General features: G+C 54.9%; 2 protein-coding genes across 3 annotated transcripts; one reads left to right on the forward strand and one right to left on the reverse strand.

The window, feature by feature from the left end:
* The first annotated feature begins 990 nt into the window (after positions 1–990).
* On the forward strand, positions 991–12,604 carry LOC130454936 (solute carrier family 25 member 45-like). 2 transcript variants are annotated; one of them, XM_056801355.1, is made up of 6 exons: positions 991–1,637; positions 3,456–3,499; positions 3,729–3,800; positions 4,235–4,420; positions 11,154–11,412; positions 11,665–12,604. In XM_056801355.1, the coding sequence occupies exons 1-6, from the start codon at positions 1,601–1,603 to the stop codon at positions 11,931–11,933; spliced, it is 867 nt and encodes a 288-aa protein (XP_056657333.1). In that variant the 5' UTR covers positions 991–1,600; the 3' UTR covers positions 11,934–12,604. The 2 variants fall into 2 exon arrangements, with proteins under 2 accessions (XP_056657333.1, XP_056657332.1); XM_056801354.1 differs by lacking the exon at positions 991–1,637 and adding an exon at positions 3,170–3,356.
* Positions 12,605–13,000: 396 nt separating this feature from the next.
* On the reverse strand, positions 13,001–19,062 carry LOC130454935 (tigger transposable element-derived protein 3-like). The gene is made up of 2 exons (XM_056801352.1): positions 18,718–19,062; positions 13,001–16,691 (listed from the first exon to the last, which is right to left on the reverse strand). The coding sequence occupies exon 2, from the start codon at positions 16,672–16,674 to the stop codon at positions 15,250–15,252; it is 1,425 nt and encodes a 474-aa protein (XP_056657330.1). The 5' UTR covers positions 16,675–16,691; positions 18,718–19,062; the 3' UTR covers positions 13,001–15,249.
* Between the last annotated feature and the right edge of the window lie 2,082 nt (positions 19,063–21,144).

Raw genomic sequence — 21,144 nt, forward strand, 5'->3', positions numbered from 1 at the left:
GCGCAGTGGCCCAGGTGCTCTACCTAAGGCACAGGCCTGCTCGGCTCACTCCCCTGCTCAAGAAGCTTCAGTGGCCCCCTCTTGCCTCAGGATAAAATATAAGGTGTTTGACTTTCAACTCCCTGATCCCACGTGGCTCTCTTTCACCCCTCTCTGTTCAGGCCCAATTGGCCTTTTTGCTAGTCTTCATTCCTGCATTCCCTCCCTCTCTTGTCTCCAAGCCTTCGCACAGGCTACCCCTCTGTTTGGGAAGGCATCCCTCCGCCCTCACGGCTCCCTCACAGAACCTTGTCTTCCTCCCGTGGAAGCTAATCTCGACCCTCTTGGCACTAATGCCCTCCCCATGACGCACCTATTTTGTATTTACTTTGGTAAGTACCGCTGTACGAAGAACACGTGCACCCCTGCAACCAATGAGGACCCCCCAAGAATGGCACTCAAAGATGTCATCCCAAAATTGGGTCTCAGAAAAAAAGTCATGGAAGGCCTGGTTTGGCCCCTGACTGCCTGTGTGTTTTTGGATAAGTCTCTTAGCCTTTCTGGACCTCAGTTTCCCCATCTGTAAAATTAGGGGGTTCAACCAATGGCCCTGTCACCAGCTTTCAAGCTATGATCTTACGGTGAGGAAGAGCATCCAGGTAGTATTGGCAGAGATGCCCATCAAACAGCGTCAGGGCTCCAAGTTCAAGGTCCTGCTCTCAGGGAAGCATGGAGAAGCAGCCAGGTATCAGGGTATCATGGGCAAAAGACCTCTAGGCTTTGAGTCCAAGGCTTTGGGGAGAGGTCCCCCAGTTATCTTAGAGCATGGCCCTTGGCAGCGTTTCCTCCTTGTACTCCCCGGCCTCCCCAGGGCCCTTCCCTCTGGGGTGGTGGTATACAAAGGTCATTTGGGAGGCTCAGCCTCCACACAAGGCCCTCCCCACTTCCAGAGCCTCCTCCTCTGTACAAGGTCTATGAAACAGATGGGAGTCTGACTCATGGAAATGAAGATTGAGTCACTGGGACAGAGGAGGCATAAACAGCCCCCTCCAGCCCTGGGGTGCCCTGCCGGGCCCTGCTCTGTGGCCTACGGTGGGCTGGCATTGCCATCTAGTGGCCCTTAGCCCTCTCAACGGCTCTGGCCAGTCCCAGGAATGAATTTCTGTAGAGCTGCTGACACAAGAAGTAGGGAGCCTGGCGGTGTGAAGGGGGCAGGAGAGCTGCAGCTCGCGGGGGCCACCTTCCATGCCAGGCGCATGGCTGACTCCGGAAAGATTTCCTAGGCTGGGAGTCCGGATGCTGGGCTCACACTTCAGACATCCAGCATGCCCACGAGGAGGGGAGCTCCTTCTGTCACGGGGCTGACGAGATCTCCCTGTCCCCGTCTCCCGGAACATTTCGGTTTCTCCTTCTTCCTTTCTTGCACCTTATCCAGGCTCTGTCCCTCCCTCCAAGGTCCTTGGGCCTGGGCACTGAGCCACTTCTCACCCCCTCCACCTAGGTTTAAACATTAGTGAGAGGCTATCAGCTCAGGACTGGGGGAGGAGCTGGATTACACTTGGTGTCAACATCTCCCCCTTTGCCAGAGCCCCCTGGTTCCTGGCTCTGGGTGCCCTGGACGATGCCTGTGGAAGAGTTTGTGGCAGGATGGATCTCTGGTGAGAAGTTTTTCTTTCTGGTGTGTCAGAGCACCCGGCAATAGTGCATCCCTGTGCGGGGTGTGTGAGAGAGGCAGGCAGAGGAAGGGGGAGAAAAAGAGAGAAAGGGAGCAAGCGAGAAAGAGAGGAAGGGAGAGAGAGCAAGAAAGGGAGAAGGATGAGAGAACGAGAGAGCGAAAGAGGAGAGAGAAATAGAGGGAGAGCAAGGGGGAGAGACAAAGGGAGGGGAAGAGACAGAGGAGAGAGATGAGAGAGGAGAGAAAGGATGAAAGAAAGAGAATGAGAGGAGAGATAGAGGCAGGAGAGAGAATGAGAGGAAGAGAGGAGGAAGGAGGGAGAGAGAAGGGGAGAGTAAATGAGAGGAGACAGAGGCAGGAGAGAGACAAAGGGAGGGGAAGAGACAGAGATGAGAGAGACGAGAGAGGAGAGAAAGGATGAAAGAGAGAATGAGAGGAGAGATAGAGGCAGGAGAGAGAATGAGAGGAAGAGAGGAGAAAGGGAGAGAGAGAGGAAGGGAGGAAGAGAAATGAGAGAGCAGAGTAAGGGTAAGAGAGAAAGAGAGAATAAGAGGAAAGAGAGGCAGGAGAGAGAAAGTGAGGGGTAGAGAGAGATCACTGAGGGCTATGACCAAGGCCAGACCTAGGATAACAAGACATGGTGAGGGCACGGTGCCCGATGAACTCCCTGTGTGGCGCCATTTTAACTATAAACCTCCATTAGAGAAAGGGCAGCCCCTCCTCTGAGCCCGACTCCCTTCCACCTCCCCAGCCACCCCATGGCGCTGCCTGACGATGGCACACCCGAGGCCTTCTGGACAGGTGCCCTTGTTGGAGCGTGACCTTGGATCTCTTTATCTGTGCCAGGGCCGTGGCTCCGGGGATAAGAGGGGAGGCGGCTGCTCTCCCAGTTCTGAACGATCCTCCTCGTGGCCCAGGTGGCCTTTCCGGCCATCCGTATCCCCAGTACCTGGTACTGACTGCGTAGGGCCCAGCCCCCAGCGCTTCTCCCACCGCTCTGGAAGCCGTTTATGTGGACTCCAGGAACTGGGGAAGACAGCTTGAACCTTGGACTTATGGCGGGCTCCTCAGCCTCTGCCCCTAGAGCTCCAGGCCATCGCCAGTACGGCCAAAGCCCTCCGCCCACTTTCCCTGTCCGCTCTTAGTCCTCCAGACAAACAAAGGGAGTCTTTCTTTCCCTCAAACCTCCTCCCCAGAGTCCTAAAGTCAAAGAGCTTTCAAAATCAGACTCCATCTACCCATACAGTAACTCTTCCCTTCTGTCTTGTGTATTGGTTCCATGGCAAAGGCGAGGCAGTGGTGGGTAAGTGACTTGCCCAGGGTCACCCAGCTAGGAGGCACGGAGGACGCCCAGTCTCTAGGCCTGGCTCTCCCTCCCTCGCCGCCCTGGCTCCCTGTGTGTTTGTAGGAGCTACAGGGCTTTCCTCCCCATCGTCTCCCTCCCTAAAAGAGTAGCCTCCGGCAATGTTTGCCCCAAGTCCTGCAGAAGTAGCCACTGGTGAGGATGGGGGGGGGGCTGGATGGGAAAGAAGGCGACGTTGGCAAGCGGAGCCCTTGTCATTCCCTCCCCTCATGCCTGATCAGGGATCCTTTGAGAAGAAATCCCAGCTCAGGGTGCTGGTCAGAGGAGTGCCCTGGTCCTCCCCGGCCCGGCCAAGAGGGAGAGCTGGCTGTTCTTGGATTCTGGGGGAGGAGGAAGCAGGTCAGAGCGGGGTTCTCCCCTTCTCCCCTCCGGGCTGATACTCCCTTTGGGGGTCTGGCCCCACGGCCCCGGGTCCCAGCTCTTTCTCCTTGTCTACAGGAGTTCTGGGCTTGATGCTAGGACACCCCATAGACACAGTGAAGGTGAGCCTGGGAAAAGTGGGGAGGGGTGGGTGGGGAGGAAAGCTGCGGCCAGGGCTTGGACGGCCATTCCCTCTGCCCCCAAAGCAGCAACTCTCAAAGCTGGGGGGCTCTTGGGGAGCAGAACACAAGCCTGAGGGGGCACCCATTAAGCTGCAGGCCCCCGGCTCACCCCCTCTTTCCTTGGCCACCTCCTGATGTGATGCGAGTTCAGCGTCTCCTCCGCCTCCAGGTTCGGCTGCAGACCCAGAACACATACCGGGGCATCGTGGACTGTGTGATCAAGACGTACCGCCGGGAGTCAGTAAGGGCTCCGTTCTCGGGGGGCTGGTGGTGAGGGGGGACGACGCGGCCAGGGGCCGATCTCCCTGTCCCAGCCCTGACGGGGGAGGAACAGGGCAGCTGGCAGTGTGGAGAGGCAAGATGGAAAGACCTAGCCTAGGAGGCCGGAAACGCGGGGTCTTGTCCCAGCTTTGCCGCCGTGGGCCTGGGGGGCCGATCTCCTCCTCTTCCTCTCCCCGGCTCATCTTTCAAGGCCGAAAGGCCCTTCGAGGCCCTTTGATTCCCCAGACGAGGACGCCGAGGCTCCCGGAGCTCAGGAATTTGAAGTCTCGAGTTCTGGGGCGCCTCTGTGAGCCTTTAGGGCAGGCGGGAGCCACTCGGAGGCCTTTCGGCGCCTGTAGGTGCCGGGGAGGCCCGCGGGCTCGGAGAGTGAGCGCCGCCTGTCTCTGACAACAGGTCCTGGGCTTCTTTAAGGGGATGAGCTTCCCCATCGGCAGCGTGGCCGTGGTCAACTCTGTCCTCTTTGGCACCTACAGCAACTCCCTGCTTCTGCTCAGCTCCACGCCCCACCAGGACCGCCGGGCTCAGCCCCCCAGCTATGGCCACGTCTTCGTGGCCGGCAGCCTTGCGGGCTTTGTGCAGGTAAGGCCGGGCCTCCTCCCTCGCAGGGGCACCCGTGCTCAGCCGTCTCCAGGCTGCCATCCGTCTCTGACCCGCGAAGGCTCCTTCCCTGGCAGATGAGGTCGCTCTTCTCTGTAGAACCCTGAGCCCAAGACCCCCTCCTTCAGAAGAGCCCAAAGCCTCCCCCCGGGGAGCCTCACTCCCAGCCTCTGGAGGCCCAGTGGACAGGCTGCAGAGGCCCGAGGTGAGGGGAAGCAGGGCGGGAGAAGCCCCATAGTGAAGGGACTTGAGAGCGAGAACTGCAGAGGGGCCCTGCTGACCAGAGAGAGGAAGCAAATCTTTGTTTGTAAAGCTTTTACCTTCTGTCTTAGAGTCAGTACCGTGTCTGGGTTCCAAGGCAGAAGAGCGCTCAGGGCTAGGCATTGGGGGTCAAGTGACTTGCCCAGGGTCACCGAGTTGGGAAGTGTCTGAGGGCAGATTTGAACCCAGGGCTGGCTCTAGGCCTGGCTCTCTATCCACGGAGCCACCCAAAGGCCCCTATTTGATCTTTTAATTCCAGAAATAGACATCTTTTCTTTTTTAAAGTTAAAATAAGAAAAAAGTTAAAGTTTGTGAAAGAATGCGAAGGCTGGCAGAAGATACACCAAGGCGAGACACGTAGGGCTATCGTGACCCGCGTAGAGCCCAGGACCATATTTTACAAGAAGGTACCAGAACAAGAAACACTCCAGGCTCTTTGGTCGGAGGAGGGCCAACAAGTTTCCCGTGGAGTTTCCAGGTGGGGGGGCGGGGGCGCCCCTCACCCCGCCCCCCCCCCCCATGTGGGACGGACGCCCACCCGTCAGCTCTTGGCAGGCTGGGAAGCATTTTTCACTTTTGTTTTTTATCCTCAGCACTTAGCATAGTCTCTGCCGGGTGCTATATGTATATGTATTTAAATGGAATTGTCTAGGAGAGCTAGGGAGCCCAAGAAGAGAGCCGGGCCTCAGCTACTGCCTTAGCTGTAAGACCCTGGGCAAGTCATTGAATTCCCATTGGCCATCCTCTGCTATTTAGCCTCCGTTCTAAGACAGAAGATAGCTTGAAAAAAAGAATCGCTACTAAGAGAGAACTTGAGGGTGTAAATAAAACACGGAACGTCACGCTGGACCCTAAAGGATTATTCGGCCCAAGGCTATGCCGCATTATACAGCTAACTTCCTGTCACCCTCGCCCAGCACCCAGGCCGGTCTGCCGACCTCCGCACTCTGGCCCCAGCAGCCCTGGCGCCGTAACTCTGCCCGCCGCCTCCCTTATCCAGTTGGTTCCGCAGAGACCGCAGTGTATTAATCATGAAGTCCCCGTGGTCTGGTCTTGGTCCTCCCCTTTATCTCCTGAGCCCTTTGGGGGTGGGGCTCTAGGGGGAGCTTTGGGCCTCCAGTGGTCAGTCAATCATTGTTTACTAAGCGCCCCTCTGGGTGATGGAGCAGAGCGGAAGAGCCGGAAGTCAGACCGAAGTGGCTAGTGACGACGATTTCCCTGTGTGACAGAGTAGCAAGTGGAGGCTCGAGCTAGCAGGGTCTTCTGCCCCCCCCTTCGGGGCATCTTCCGGCCCAGCCCCCCACCGCCCCTTGACGCCTCATTTCTCATGTCCTAATGAGTATCACAGTCCAAAGGGAAGTCAAAGGGTTGGATGGTTTGCTGAAGGTAATGATTTACAGCTTCCCCAAAGGCTTGAGTTCTTATTGGGTCCTCGCCTGGCCCGAGGTTCGAGTCCACATTCCCCAAAGGCTCCAGAGGAGCATCCTCCAAAGCAAGGCTGAGATCCTAGAGCGGGGCTGAGCTTAGAGCTGGTCCTGCTCCTGAGTCGTCATTCTAGGCTCACTTGTAGCCCGCAGGCTGCGTCCCAGGAAAACTCTGATCTCAAGTCACTCCATGGTTCTTTGGCTCTTTGTCCCAAGCCTGGCCTAGACCTGCCCTTAATTCTAAGGAACAGAATCTGGAGACTTTTATTTTTCAGGGAGAGGTTGAATGAGGACAGGATAGAGAAGGGAAAGGAGGAGATGGGGAAGGACTCTTTGGTCGCCCTAGAAAAGGGCTGGTCAGCCAACCAAGCTCCTACCTTGGGCCAGCCATTGGGCTGAAGGCTGGAGTTACAAAAAGAAGCAAAAGACAGTGTCCGGCCTCCCGGAGCTTCCAGGCTAACGAAAGAGACAAGCGGCAGACCAGTGAGGACAAACACACCATCTACAGTGGGAAATGGGAGAGGAAGAGGAGGGCCTAGAGTTAAGAGGCGTCGGGGAAGGCTCCCTGCAGAAGGTGGGATGCTAGTTGGGCCTCGAAGGAAGCAGGCGGCAGAGATGAGGAGGGAGGAGATGACCAGGAACAATGCCCAGGGCAGAGAGGTGGAGGGCACAGCCAGGAGGCCAGCACCACTGGATCAAAGGGGGGAAGATTGGAGAGCTGGAGGGGGCTCAAAGGGACTCCACCAGGCCAGGCGAGCTTCCCCCCTTCCCCACTTTCACGGGCACTTCCTTAAGAAAACGAGGAAAATAACACGAAGGCCCGGAGAGACCCAGAGGGATCCTGGGCAGGGAGGCTGCCGGGGAAGGATGGGGCAGGGAGGCCCTCGAACAGGCACAGCTGGGGACCAGGCGAGAGGTTCCTCTCTGAAAGGGGGAATCCTGCTTGTCTGCCAAGGATCGATGATGAGCATCATGGGTACTGTCAGGGGAGCATCAGCCGGGGTGGGGGGTGCATGCGGAGGGGCTATTTTCCTGACAGCAGTTGCTGGCTTGCCTTCCTCTGCTCAGAGAATGAGGTTTTCAAGATTTTTGCAAAAATCAAGTCAACCCCCAACCTCCACCTTCCTAACCTCCATCCCAGGTCTGATCCTTGTCTCCACCTCAACGTTGGCTCAGGCCCACACCTGTGAGCCCCCCTCCTTTGTTTAACCCCTTAAACTGCTGTCTTAGAATCAGCCCTGTGTATCGGTTCCAAGGCAGAAGAGCGGTCAGGGCTGGGCAATGGGGGTTAAGGGACTTGTCCAGGGTCACCCAGCTAGGAAGAGTGAGGCCAAATTGGAACTCAGGACCTCCCAAGGCTGGGCCTGACTCTATCCACTGAGTCACCCAGACACCTTCCACCTCACTAGGGCCTGCCTAGAGCCTCCTGGGGCCTCTCTGAGGACAGCTGGCAGAAAAATGGAGTCGAGGGCCCAGGCAGGAGTTTTGTGTGACAAGAACATGCGAATAAGGAGGGCCCCAGTGAGGCTCAAGTGCTCTAGCAGTGAGGCTTTGGGATCACTTATAGAATGAATGAAACCCAAAGCCTTCCTAGTCAAGGTCTGTCCTCACCTGGCCCAGAATCTCCCTTTTCTAGAGCAGGACGACCAGCCTCTGCCCCGCGCCTGGCCTGGCGGGAGTCGCCCTTCAAACCTCTTTGCCAGATGGTCAGTTGGCACCTGCTTCTGGGCCCCTGGTGAGGGATGACCCACCAGCGCGTGCAGATGCAGCCCAGTTGGCATCCGCTTGGGCAGCTTCTACACTTCCCCAACATCAGATTTGAATTGGTCTCTTCAGTGCCACCCCTCAAGTTCCGGGGTTGGCAGAACGAGTCCAGTTTCCCTGGGAGATCTGAAGGCAGCTGTGCCGCTGTCCCCTGCCCCGTGCCAAAGGGCCTTTTACCATCCTGCTTCATCCTCCTCAGCTCCCATGTCCCACCCGCAGACAAGGCCCATTGGCTTCACTTCCCTCCGAGCCATCTGCCATTCAGCCCCCAAAGTGATTTGCTAAAGCTCAGGTCTGACCACGTCACCCGCCTGCTCAGTCACTCCAGGGGCTCCCTCTGGCCTCTGGGATCCAACACAAAACGTGGCTGGCATTCAAAGCCCTTATCGCCTGCCCCCTCCCACCTTCCTGTTACTTTCCCCAAGTACTCTTGCATCCAAAGATCCCAGCCTCCGGGTTGTTCCACAAACTAGACCTTCCGTCTGGCTGCTCTCCGTGCCTCCAATGCCCTCCCTCCTCATCTCTGCCTGCTGGCTTCCCTGGCTTTCTTTGGGGTCCCACTAACACCCCACCTTCCACAAGAAGCCTTCCCCACCTCCTTTTATTCTGGGCCTCCTCCCTGTTCATTATTTCCCTTTTATGCTGCTTCTCCATAGATATGTATCTTCCCTCGGTACTGGGGGCTCCTTGAAGGTAGTGCCTCTTTTTGTATTTCCATTGTTTAGCAGAGCACTTGGCACACAGCAGGTGCTTAATAAATGTTTATTGCCTCCCCCTTCAGACACTCTTCAGCTTATCAATATAGCCGTGGTGTCTCGGTGAGGTCAGAGGAAGGCAGAGAGCTGTGGGCTGCTCCCCTCCCTTTCCTCCGCTCCTGCCCATTAGCCTTTTTGGCTGACATACTGAGGTTGCTGTTCACCCTAAGATAGGCCTATCCCATCCTGCACTTGTGAAGCTGATTTTCCTGTATCCAAGCAGAACACGTTTTGTCTGTTGAATCCCATCTTGCCAGAGCCTAATGATCTGGCCTGTCCGTATCTTTTTGGATCCTGATTTTGCTATCAAAGATGTCACCTGCAACTTGGATGAACAAGCCTGTGATTTATATAGATCACGGATAAAAATGGTACCCAAGCCAGGGCCAAGGGCAGGGAGCCCCAGGCATGCCCCTAGAGACCTCTTCTAAGGTGACAATGATCCAAAGAGGATCACACTCCGTGCAAATGCTCATTTGGCCAATTAGTAATTCATCAAATTGTGCTGTCGGGCACCTACATCACTCCATCCTTCCCCCAAGTATATTTCGAGATACTTTATCAAATGCATTGCTAGCATCTAAGTTTTCTTCTGTCAAAAAAAAAAAGGAAATCGGGTGATCTGTATAATGTGTCCTTGAGGAAGGCAGGCTGGTTCTGCATAAACATGGTTTCCCTTTCTCAGTGTTGGCCATGATCTCTTTAACGATCTCGTTTCCCCAGGAATTCAAGTCAAGCTCATTTGGCCTCCGGCTTTTGGCTAGTTGCTTCTTCCCTTTTTTGAACATTGGGGCATTGGCTCTTCTTCCCTCTTGTGCTCTCATCCCCATTTCCCGAGTCTTTTCACATCCAAGGCTGCTGGCGCCCTCTTACTATTTCCTTTCTTACCTTTGCTATCGTCTTTGTTAACCATTTCCGTTCTGACATTTGTGTAGGAAGGTCATTTCCCTCAGCGAAGAAAAGCTCTCTTTGGGCAGTTCATTCATCCTGTCTCTTCTTAGGTTTCCCTCTTCCCCAGGACAGCATTCCTCACTTTCTAGCCTCCTCTCTAGTGTCCTTCCCTTCCCTCGCCAGTCTCAGCTGCTTCTAAGCTTCAGCATTCTTGAAGCTAATTTTATTGGATTGTTCCAAACTCACACATCCGTCTTGAGACCTGCCCTTGTTTCTGTCTTCTAGACTGCTAGGTGACACGGTAGGCGCCCCATAGTAGCCATCAGGGGGGAAAAAAGAGTATCTCAAGAGAATCTCAGACACTAGCTGTGTGATCCTGGGCAAGTCAGTCCACCTCGGGTCTAACAGTAAAGGGTTGCGCTGAAGATGAAGTGAGATGTAGACGGTGCTTTGTCAACCTTAAAGCGCCATCAGTATTGGGTTTAGGCTGGGTGGGGTTCTTTGGGCATCTGCATTGGTCTCTTCAGATAAGCTCCCACATTTCCTCCTCCTTGGGATTGCTTCCCATCATCTTGAGTATTTCCTCTTCCTGCTCCCACTGTAGAATGGGATCTGGAATATTCTCCCCTTGTCGTGGCTCCCGCTCCATTACCCGAGCTTTCCTCAAAGCTGGGGGGTGTCCTACTGTTTCTGGGGGTTCTTTCCTCTATCACAAACTCTGGGAGGAAGAAGGCACTTCCCACTAAGGTTCCCATCATTTCCACCTTGGGAACCAGATTTTCCATGAGCAAGAACCAGATCGAACATCTGGTTTCTCCTTGGGGACTCCTTCACCTTTTGAAGGATGGGATTCTCATGGAGGAAAATCAGGACGTTATCAGTTGTCCTGTCTGCCGGCATAGTACCCTGGTGTAGTTCTGAACCACAGAAGTTTCCCCATTGCTATTTTTTTTTAAACAAAACCCTTACCTTCTTAGAACCAATACTGTGTATTGGCTCCAAGGCAGAAGAGGGGTAAGGGCTAGGGAATGGGGGTTAAGTGACTTGGCCAGAGTCACCCAGCTAGGAAGTATCAGAAGCTAGATTTGAACCCATGATCTCCTGGCTCTCTATCCACCTCACCCTCCATCACTTTTATATCACATTTTTGTGCCGGGCTCATGAGGTTCCCACATTCTAAGCTAAATCATTCCGGTCTATGTGCTTCCCTCTAATTCAGCCTCATAGGTGCCATTTCTAGTCCCTCCTAACTGCTGACTTTCACTTACTTGCCACATTCAGAAGTGTGGAGCTTTGAGCAGGAAGGTTTCCAGGGGAGGCTGTTGAAGCCCGTTGGGCTTGGAGATTACTGAGGAAAGAAGGGCTCAGAGGCACATAACGGGGAGCTCCTGGGACTCCTACAGCTCCTGGACAGCCCAATGCAAGGTGAGGCTGGGGATCAAGAGCTCAACCCCTGAGGGGTCCAGACTCAGCCCTGATTGGTGAGTAACCTTAGGGCAGGCCCTCCCAGTCTGTCATCTTCCTGGTGTAGCTCCTGCACTTTCTGGCCCTCTCTACTTGGGTCTCCCTTGTACGGCCAACTGCCTTCCCTCCCAACCGGTCTCCATCGCTTCCCTCCAGGCCTACTGCTTGGCTCCATTTGACCTCATCAAAGTTCGACTGCAGAACCAGACAGAGCCTCGGACTCGGCTGGGAGTGGCTCCACCCCAGTATAGGGGTCCCCTGCACTGTGCCAGGACCATCCTCCGGGAGGAGGGGGCCCGGGGCTTGTTTCGGGGTGCTTGGGCTCTGGTGCTGAGGGATACTCCTACTCTGGGCCTCTATTTCCTCACTTATGAGGGTCTCAGTCGGTGGCTCACTTCAGACAGTAAGAATCCTGGTGAGTAAAGGGGAGGCTCAGCAGAAGAGGGAGGAGGAGGGCAGGACACTTAATTTGTTCACAGCTGGAAGATGTGTGCATGTGTGTGCGTGTGTGTGTGTCTGTGTGTTTATGATCTGCTGGAGTTCATGGAGAAAATGGCAGGATGCTCTGGTCCCATGGGGGGTGGGGAGGTCGGAGGCCCTGGTTCCAAGATGGCGGAGCCTGGGGAGGAAACACATAGGCTCTGAGGTCTCTGTTTCTTAATTGCAGGCTCAGCTACAATGCTGGTGGCTGGGGGCTTTGCAGGGATAATGTCCTGGACCACAGCCACTCCTATGGATGTAGTCAAGTCACGGATGCAAATGGACGGGCTCAAGCAGCGCCAGTACCGGGGGCTGTTGCACTGCATGGTGAGCAGTGCTCGGCGGGAAGGACCAGGGGTCTTCTTCAGGGGCCTGACCCTCAATGGTGCCCGGGCCTTTCCTGTCAATGCTGTGACTTTCTTCAGTTATGAGCACCTCCTCCTGCTCCTGGGCTGAGCCTTCTGGGTGTCAGCTGCTCCTGCAGCAAAGTCTAACCCCGAGAGACTAAATCCCAATTTGGTAGCCACAGTTTGGCGTCAATGGTGGACGGCCAGCCAATCCGCCTCCTCTGATTCCCTCCGTCTCCACGTGCAAATCCATGTTTTCCTTGAGCGTCCTGGATCAAAGCGATGCATCAAGAACAGGATGGTGGTGGATGCACCCTGACATAAAGAACAAGAACAGACCACTCTGGGCCTCAGTTTCCTTATCTGTACAATAAGCAGATTGGCCTGGATGGTTTTGGAGGTTCCCCATAGCTCTAGACAGAGGATCCTGAGGCGATGGGTGGGATGTGCGGACTTACCCACATGGTTTAGTCTGACCGCTGCCTCTGATCCCATCTGCCCCCTGATCTTCCTGCCTCAGGGCTTAACAGAACGTCCTCAAACGTTGTAAGTGGCTAAGCAACTCCTTCTGCAGCCAACCAGGGGAAAGGCCTGTCTGGGTGCAGCTGGCCCATCCCTGAGCTCCCACTGGAAGCCTTTCTATCCTGGTAGGACCTGCTACAGCCCATGCACCACTCTTGAGAGCTCGAGGACCCTCTTCCTGCCCGGAGGAGAACTTTGGTGAAGCTCGGCAGAAGCAGTGGGGGCAGGTCACTATTAAATCTCATTCCTTTTCTCTTCCCTTCTCCTCCTGAGGTTTTAGTGGACCAGACGCTGAAGGAGGCAGCATCTTTGCCACTACTCGAAGAGCTCTTCCTTTCATTCAACGTGGCCTTGGTCAAGCCGTGTTTGAGTAACTTGGGTTTCTCCATTGTAATGGTGGTAAAGAAATCAAAGGGTTGGAAACGTGGGCCCTTGGTGGAAAGACGAGCCCTATGGAGGCTCTTTACTTTGGAAAAGACAGTGACTCTATAGCCGTCGTCAGAATCGGGAGGCGTCATCCTGAGCCTAGAATATTAAGCTCATTGTTAACGAGCACAAAAAGGGAGGCCAGAGTTAACAGCTCAGGAAGAGGTTAAGATTCAATTGAAGGAAGAACCATATGCCTGTAAGAAAACTCCACACTGGAAAAGGCTCCCAAGGGAGGAAGTTGAATCTTTATTCCGAAAGACCTTTTAAAAGTAGAAATCCATTCATCACTGGCCTCCCTAGAGGTAGGGGCCAGAGGAGGAGACCTAGAGACCCCTCCCAGCTCCAGAATTCTAGGGGAAAGATGACTGACTCTTACTACCTAGAGGGCACTAGATATAGGGTCAGAAGACTAGGGTTCAGATCTTGGCTTGGCTAATTACTAGACCTGCTACTTCCTACCTATGTTACCTCAGGTAAGTCACTGCTAAGCCTTCCTTGATGGACCCAAAGATTCCACACTTGGTTCAGAAGGCTTTGTCAAAGGTGTTCTTGCTTCAGTGGCTGTGATTTTTCTTCGAGTTCTTTCTCTCCTTGAGCCCTGAGCCCTTTGACAAAGAGGGTCAGTGGTGTGGGACAGGTGCCTACATTGCCTACCCTGAGTAAAAAGCCTGAAATGGAAACTTCAAGGGGTTTTGGAGTGGTTTCTTTCTTTTTTGTCATTCAGTCATTTTTCAATTGTATCTGACTCTTTGGGATCCCATTTGGAGTTTTCTTGGTAAAGAAACTGGAATGGTTTGCCATTTCCTTCTCCAGCCCATCTGACAAGTGAGGAAACTGAGGCAAACAGAGCAGTGACTTGCCCAGGGTCATATAGCTAGGCAGTATCTGAGGCTGGATTTGAACTCAGGTCTTCCTGACTCCAGATCCAGCGCTCTATTCATTGTGCCACTTAGCTGCCCTGCAGGCATTTCTGACAATAGAGGAGGGATAATAAGGAAAATCATACCTGTGAGGAGGGCAGTTAGATCCCAAAGTACCCTGGAATAAGGGACTTTCCCTCCTCCCCCTAGTCCAGCTGGATTATACATTTGTAGAAGGTTGTTAATGACTCCTAAGTTTGCTTTTGGCTTTAAAAAAACTGATGAGCAGACAGCCACTCGCACAGCCAAGCGCCATATTGAGGGTAAAATAAGTGCCGGGGCAGGCTTTTCCCAGCCACCCGCAATGTGGGCGACGGGCCCCGCTGGGGCCTGTGGCCAGGTCAGAGGAGCTCTACCAACCACAGGGCGCGTCTTCCACCCACACTCTGGACCTTGATTTTCTGTCGTTCAGTATCAAGGGGATTCAGCAAGAAAAACCCTCCCAGACCCTTGCAATCACAGGCTTTAGACAGAATCTCCTCAGGCGCTGGGTTTGGGGCGGCCTTAGAAACACTGACTGTCAGAGCTCCAAGCCACTCAGTCTGGGGGGCAGAGAAGTGATTTACCCCACGTGGTGCCCCTGGCAGGCCTCTCCCAACATCAGACGGACTCTGTGGCTTCCTGTGTGAACACACTTCCTGTACAGGTACTAGTGCACCCCTCGGCCTTTCTGGTAGCTCTTTATCTGACCCACAGTGACCGCAGAGACCTGGGCCGATGTCCAAGGTCTCAGTTTCCCTGGTGACCGATTTCCACTCGGCTTTAGAAGAGAGTAACAGGACTGGCCGGATGTCCTCATCAGGTGCTCAGGCTCCTTGGGAAGGAGAGGTCTTCCCAAAGCCAAGTAGGAGTCAAGAGCAGGAACCTTAATCAGAAAACAGGAGGGTCCTGGCCTTGAGAAGCCAAAGCACCTCTCTCTTGTTTCCTCATTGGGATGCTCTTCCCCTTGGCTCCTTCCCAGTTATTTCTTGGCTAATGCAGCTCCTCTTTCTCTTGAGGTCTGCTGGGGCCCCCCCTGAAAGGAAATTCCTTTTACTCCCTCTGCCTGGAAGCCTGAGCTGCAGCACCGATCACCATGATTGGAGGGGCCTGGGACACAGGAAGTGTCCGTGAGGCACCCTCTGGCCCCTGTCCAACTCCCTTGAGTCTTGTGGAAGTGACGCCCAGGCTCCTTTTGTTTCCAAACTTGATTGCCGTCAGCAGAATTGGTTATTAACACAGAATTCATGGAGTTCTCACGCTGGTTAGAAAGTCTGGATTCCCTGTATCCAAGCTCCCAGAGGCCCTGTTGATGGCTTCTCTTCTAATACCCTGGAATTTCCAAGTGGGTTGAAGTATCCCTAGGCAATATATTTGGAATTCTTGGCCCCATCAGTGGCCTCAGTTCAAAGCCCCTCTGCTCAAGGATAAAGAAGCCGTCCTAGCCTGGCCTTGGATATCCCAACTTCTCTCGTATCTCGTCATATTTCCACTGGAAAGAAATCCCCAAAGTGCCCTCTGTTGGCGTTTCCATGGGAAACAGGAAGGTGCGGGACTCGCCTGGCCTGGGGGCCCTCACTGGTAGCACAGGCGTTCTACCTCCTCTTCACAGTCATAAAACTTCCCAAAGAGTTCAGGGGAAGCCCCGTTGCACTCAAACCATCGCCGCAAGGTGCTCAGGGCCCGCAAGGCATCTGCTTTGGTAGGCAAAGGCTCGAAGCCATCGTCCCCGTCATTCCCCTCCTCACCTTCACTGGTCGCTTCTTCCTTGCACCCTCCCGTGTCCATCTCCTCACCCTCCAGGTCCACAAAGTGGGAAAACTCTTCGGGTCTCAGCCCGCCAGGTAGTGGCGGCATCTTGGGCACTTCTTTTGCAGATGGTGGAGTTCTGCTGGGCCACAGGCCAGCGAGAGCAAAGCTGCTCCTGATGAAGCTGGCAGGCACTTTGTCCCAAGCAGCTGCCATCATATGCAGGGCATCGAGCACTGTGATGCCTGCCCCAGCAGCACCCAGAGACGTGCCACCTGTTTCCCCTTGGAGAGCCGCCAGCTTACTCAGGAGGCGGTGCCGGTAGCGGGTCTTGAAGTCTCTCACTATAGGAGGGGGTAAGCAGGGTATGGTACCACCAGTGGGCAGAGGCAGCAGTCTCACATGCTGAAGCTCAGGCAGCTCCTCAGTCCCCCTGGTTGGGTGGGCAGTCAGCAGCAAGGCCACATGGCGACCTTGCTGTCCCATGTCCTGATCCAACTGGGCCAGCCAGTCTGCCCATGGGATGTGTGGGCCCGGGCAGTAGAGGACAGGCAGAGCCTCACTGCTGACCCCAAAAAAGCACCGCGGAGAAGGCCGACGGCCCCCTGTGACCACCAGCCGACGCTTCTCTGTCCCTCCGCTGTTGGCACACAATAACACCTGTAACCGCTCCCCTGATGCCACCCCACCTGGGACTGCTCGATACAACAGGGGCACTGTGGTGCAGCCAAAGATATCCTCTGGGGAAAAGTCTTTCAGGGCAATGGGCGTGTGGGGGTCGGTGCCCAAGGGAGCGGGCTCTGGGGAAGCCGGAGGAGGAGGAGGAGGGAGGACATGGCGAGCCCCTAAACCCACGTTGTTGCGGCGCTTCCAGCGCACCAGCCAGCCAATGCTGGGCACGAAGGCCTGGCCCAGGAGGTCTGCCAGCTCCTTGGCTTTGTGTAGCAGCATGGGGCCCGTGACATCCCAGGCCTTGGCCCGTGCAATGTGATACCAGCACAGCAGCGCCTCGTCGATGCTGCTGTACTTGGACTCCCGCTTGCGCTTGCGCTCCCGGTTGGCTGTGCCGCTGCACCAATCTGCCAGAAGTTTTTCCTTATTCTTGCAGATTCGGGAGATCTGAGGCTGAGAGACCTGAAAGCGCCGGGCCACCTCCGACTGGGACATCTTGGACTCATCCAGGAGCTCAAGCACCTGGATCTTCTCTGCCAAGGACAGGGCATGAAGCTTCTTCTTGCCACCGAGTTCCATGGCTTCTTGGGGGGCACCTGGAAATGGGGGGGCATGTAAGATAGGTGGGCAGGGCCAAGGGAAGCAAAGAGGGAGGGGATGAATGGAGAAGGGCCAATGTGGGGAAGCAAAGGGAAGAGGAGGCAGACAAGGTGGGAGGAGCAGGTGGGCGAGACAAGGGATGAGTAGATGGTGTGACAGAGGCTGGCACTTAAGAAAAGTGCCAGGCTGAGGAATGTGTGAAACTGATCACTTCATTGGGGGGGGTCCCAGGAGAGTGGGAGTCTGGAGGAGGAGAAGATTCTGGCTGGGAGAGGAGTTGCTCTGTCAGTCAGGAGAGGCCAAAGGGAGAAGGTAGATTAAGACTTTCTCCTGAGGGTGACCCACTTTTTCCTGCTTGAGACTGGAAATCTTTCCCCCCAACATTTCCCAAATGAAGGGACTTCTGAAGAGAAACCTGAGCAGACTTTACCTCAGCTCCTGTCGCTCTGAGTCTGAACTGTGGCCAAGGTGCCAAACCCAGGGTGAGTCAACTTGACTTTCTCTCAGGGGGTTCAGGCTTCCAAGGCCTGAGTTCCCCCCACTCGAGGAGGGATAGAGACAGGGACCCCCTTTACCCACTACCCTTTCTCATTCTTTCCCTGCCAGTTATTCCTTTGTATTATCTTGATTGAGTTGACATTAAAATAGTTATCTTTTCCCCAAGCTGTGAATCAAGTGTGAGTGAACAGATCAAGGGGAGACCCTTTGATCTCGAGTAGTGGAGGGGGTACAAGAGAGACAGAAGAATCTGGGAGAGCAGCCTTAGCTAAGGAGGGAAGGCAGAAGGGGGAAATCTTCAAACCCCCTCTCCTCTCTCTGAGCCAACCTTAAACATCAGCTGTCTCCCCTGAATCCTGCTTTTGAGAAGGGAGGTTCTCCTCTCTTTCCCTCTCAATACTGAAAGACCTTAACCCCTCAAATACAAACAAACTACCTCTCCGATACAATGGTAAGGGAGGGATGGGTGGGTGGGGAGTTGGAAGAATGGAGAAAGGCCAATGTGGGGAAGTGAAGAGGAGAGGAATGAGACAAAGCAGAAGGAGCAGACAGGTGAGAGGAGGGACAAGTAGGTGGGGAGGGAGGGAAGGAAGGAGAGGGGGATGGTTGGATGGGTGGATGGATGGACAGAAGGATGGAGAAAGGCCAGTGTGGGGTAGCAAAGGGGAGACCAGGCGGGTGAGAGGAGGGATAAGGAGATGGACAGATGTGAGGAGGAGGGAAGAATGAAACAGGTGGGAGAGATGGAGATGGAAGGGACCTTCCTGGGGGGCCTTTATAGGAAGTCCTTCTTAGTAATGCTGTTTTGACTAAGCACTTTACTTGGTGCTAACATCAGTTATGAACAGGATCCCATTTGAACAACAACCTAGTCCAACATTTTACAGATGGGGAAACTGAGGCCCAGGGGAGGAGAAATGATTTCCTTAAAGTCACCTGTATACTAAGTGACAAAGCTTGCAAGGAACTGGACTAGGGCTGGAGGAAGAAGGATGAAGAGGCCCAAGATAGGGTAAGGAGACAAGCCAGGAGTGATGGGAGGAAGAAGGGACCCTGGAGGTGAGAGGACAGATGGTGGAGACCCCTGGCAGGAAGGACATGAAGGAGGAAAGAAGGGGGAGACAGGAGCAGGGGCCAGAGCAGCTCAGGGCTAGCTGGGGACACAAAGGGAGCAGATGTGGAGGCCACTGAGTGGGGGAGGGGAGATGGACAAGGAAAGAGGAGATCGAAGGGAGACCCTGGGGGGAGGGGGCACTGGAGTGAGGAAGGAGAGGCCTGAGAGGGTCAAGAATAGGGGAAGGAGAGGGCAAGCCTAGAGGGGAAGAGGGACAGGAGTGGGGGGAACAAAAGCAGGGGGGCCAAGAGCGGGGAGGGGAAAAGAGTGGGTGAAGAAGAGAAGGGGGACAAGAGAGGGAGAGGATGGGGGACAAGGGTGGAGACAGGGGTCAAAGGTCAGGAAGGGCGGGGGGGGGAGTCGGGGCACGGGAGTCTCCCTAGTACCCCCCAACAATCCCCATCACCCACCTCCCGGGCGCGCTCCGGTTCCCCTGGGCCCGGTCCCTGCGGCGTTGGACTGAGGGGACGTGGCGACGGGCGGGCGAGACGCCGACCTCGGCCCCGGCCCGGCCCCGACCCCGGCCCCGCTCGGCCCTGCCTGGCCCGGCCTGGTTCTTTCTGATCCCCGCTCCGGGTTTTCCCGGGCTCCGGGACGAGGGGAGGGACAACCACTCCGGTACCCAGAAGCCACAGGGCCCTTCCCTCCAGAACGAGATGATTGGCTCTCAGCGTGGTCCGGTCCCGCCCTAAGCTGTTCTCCATTGGCCACTAAGAAAGGGGCGGTTTAGTCCATGCCACAGCTCGGCCGTGTCGGTAAGAGACCGGTATCAGCCCCGCCCCCTAGAGGCGGGACCTATCACTGGGGGAAAAGCAGGTGGTGGGGCGGGGCCTACGGGTGATGGGCGGAGCCTGGGGCGAGGAGAAAGGCTGGCGCTGAGGGGCGGTTCTTTGTGGTGATGAACAGGACTGAGGAAAAAAGGGAAAGGCAGGTGCCAGGGGCGGGACTTTGAGGCCGAACGAGGGGGCGAGGCTGATGAGTTATGGACAAGGAGCCAGGCTGGCGGAGGAGGGGCCCCAGGTGTATGGGGGCGGGGCAGAAGCCAGACCCTCTCGCTGTGGGGGGGGGGGGGGCGGGCACATCCGGAAGGTTTTAACCGGGAAGGCTGAATGCTTAGGCCAAGCAGACAGTTCCGGGCGAAGACGCGTCCCGAGGAGGCCCAACCTTTCTCTCTTGGCCGGGGCGCAGTCTTGGGCCTGGGGTCACACACCGCCTCTCCACGGCGGAAAGGAATAGGTTGCCTGGGGGAGGAGGTGGGGGTGAGTTCTTCACGCTGAGCATGATGGAACGTTGAGCAGAGGGAGGGCTGCCGAGTGTGAGGGAGTGAGGCAAAGGGCAGAGCTGAATGAAGAGTGGGCTGCATTCAAACCTAGAGTAACTAGTGTGGGGCAGCCAGCGCCTTCTCCAGGGAGCTGCATCCAAGTGGGAGCCCTTACTCCTAAGGTCGCTGCCCCTCTCCTGGGTGATGGCAGCCTTGTCTGGAGCCCGAGCCTTTCGCCTGTGCTCCCTGAGCTACGTGCCACCTACCTGGCTGTAACCTTCTCCATCCCGGCCAACACTTCACGGGAGCGGCTACTGACTTCTCCGTGCATGAGGTATATAAGCCTAGCAACAACTCTGAGTCTGAGGGCTCATTGGATAATTGGAAGAGAAAAATACTTGCTCCCAGGGAGCCAATCAGAGGATGGCTACTTAGGCTGCATCCCCTCTCCAGAGAATAGAATGTGGGACCTGGGGAGTCAGGAGGATCTGGGTTCAGATCTCACACTCTTCTGTGTGAGATCTGTGCAAGTCACTTCACCCTTTTTTGCCTCAGTTTTCTCATCTGTAAAGGGAGCTGGAGATAGAAATGGCAAACTACTCCAGTATCCTTGCCAAGAAAACCCCAGATGGGGTCATGAAGAGTGAGATGCAAAAAAAGATGGAACAAAGACTCCAAACCCAGGATAGATTGTGTATTTGCATTCACAGCAAAAGTCCTTGGGATGACGCACATGAAAACCACCCAAAATCTGAACCGTCTGATCAAGACTAGGGACATGAGCTGGACAGAGGTTGGCTGCTCCATTTCAAGTTTTGCTCAAGTGTTTCCTTGGCTGTGAGAAAAAGCCCAGTGACTCGAGGCCTTGGAGACATTTATCTGCTCGCTCTGTTTCTGAGGTCTTCTGGTTGTCCTGTATTGCTTATGACTGGGGGAATGGAAGAGGGAGTTCAGAGAAAGACCATCAAGTCCATCCTTCCTATGTCAACACTAGATGCTGTTCCCAAGATGAACATACACAGAATCCGACCAAGACTAGCATGGGTTTTGGTGCCAGTGGGCACCATCTCATCTAGCAGGTTGTCAATGGGTACTATCCCTGAGAAATCTCTTCCCCTCCCCTGCCCCCCAGAGGAAGTTAAGAACCTTCTTAAATTAACTGCATTTTTACGCCCGGTGGGTACCTATTCAGGCAGGTTCTCTGGTGCTAGAAAAACTTGGAATATAGTCCTGGAGCCATGTTGGTAAAGATGTGGCACACATGCCTTGGCAGCACTGCTCCTTCCCCCTTTCCAAAGCACCTGAGGACATTTTTTGCATGCCCTCCCTGTCTGTTCAGCAGCTGAATGCAAATACTTCCTCCTTCTGAGCTGGGATAGTTGGGGGGGTGGGGCTCACAGGCAGCTTGAAGGTGTAATTTGGGCATGCAATCTCTAAAAGGTTTGCCATCACTAACCTAGTCTCCATAAGGTCTAGGCTAACAAGGTACATATGGATAGGCTTATCAATTCCACTCAATATTTCAGGGGCTCTTATCCCCATCCCCTCTTCTGAAATTGGATTCTGGATTATTCCA

Source organism: Monodelphis domestica, chromosome 6 (assembly GCF_027887165.1).
Source record: "Monodelphis domestica isolate mMonDom1 chromosome 6, mMonDom1.pri, whole genome shotgun sequence".
Lineage (NCBI taxonomy): Eukaryota > Metazoa > Chordata > Mammalia > Didelphimorphia > Didelphidae > Monodelphis > Monodelphis domestica.

Bases quoted from the DNA above. Each gene is read 5' to 3' on its own strand.
- LOC130454936 (XM_056801354.1), top strand. From the start codon at position 3,227: ATGCCTGATCAGGGATCCTTTGAGAAGAAATCCCAGCTCAGGGTGCTG. The intron at 3,357-3,455 runs GTCAGAGCGGGG...CCTTGTCTACAG, and splicing joins TCTGGGGGAGGAGGAAGCAG to GAGTTCTGGGCTTGATGCTA. The intron at 11,413-11,664 runs GTGAGTAAAGGG...TCTTAATTGCAG, and splicing joins TTCAGACAGTAAGAATCCTG to GCTCAGCTACAATGCTGGTG.
- LOC130454935 (XM_056801352.1), bottom strand. From the start codon at position 16,674: ATGGAACTCGGTGGCAAGAAGAAGCTTCATGCCCTGTCCTTGGCAGAG.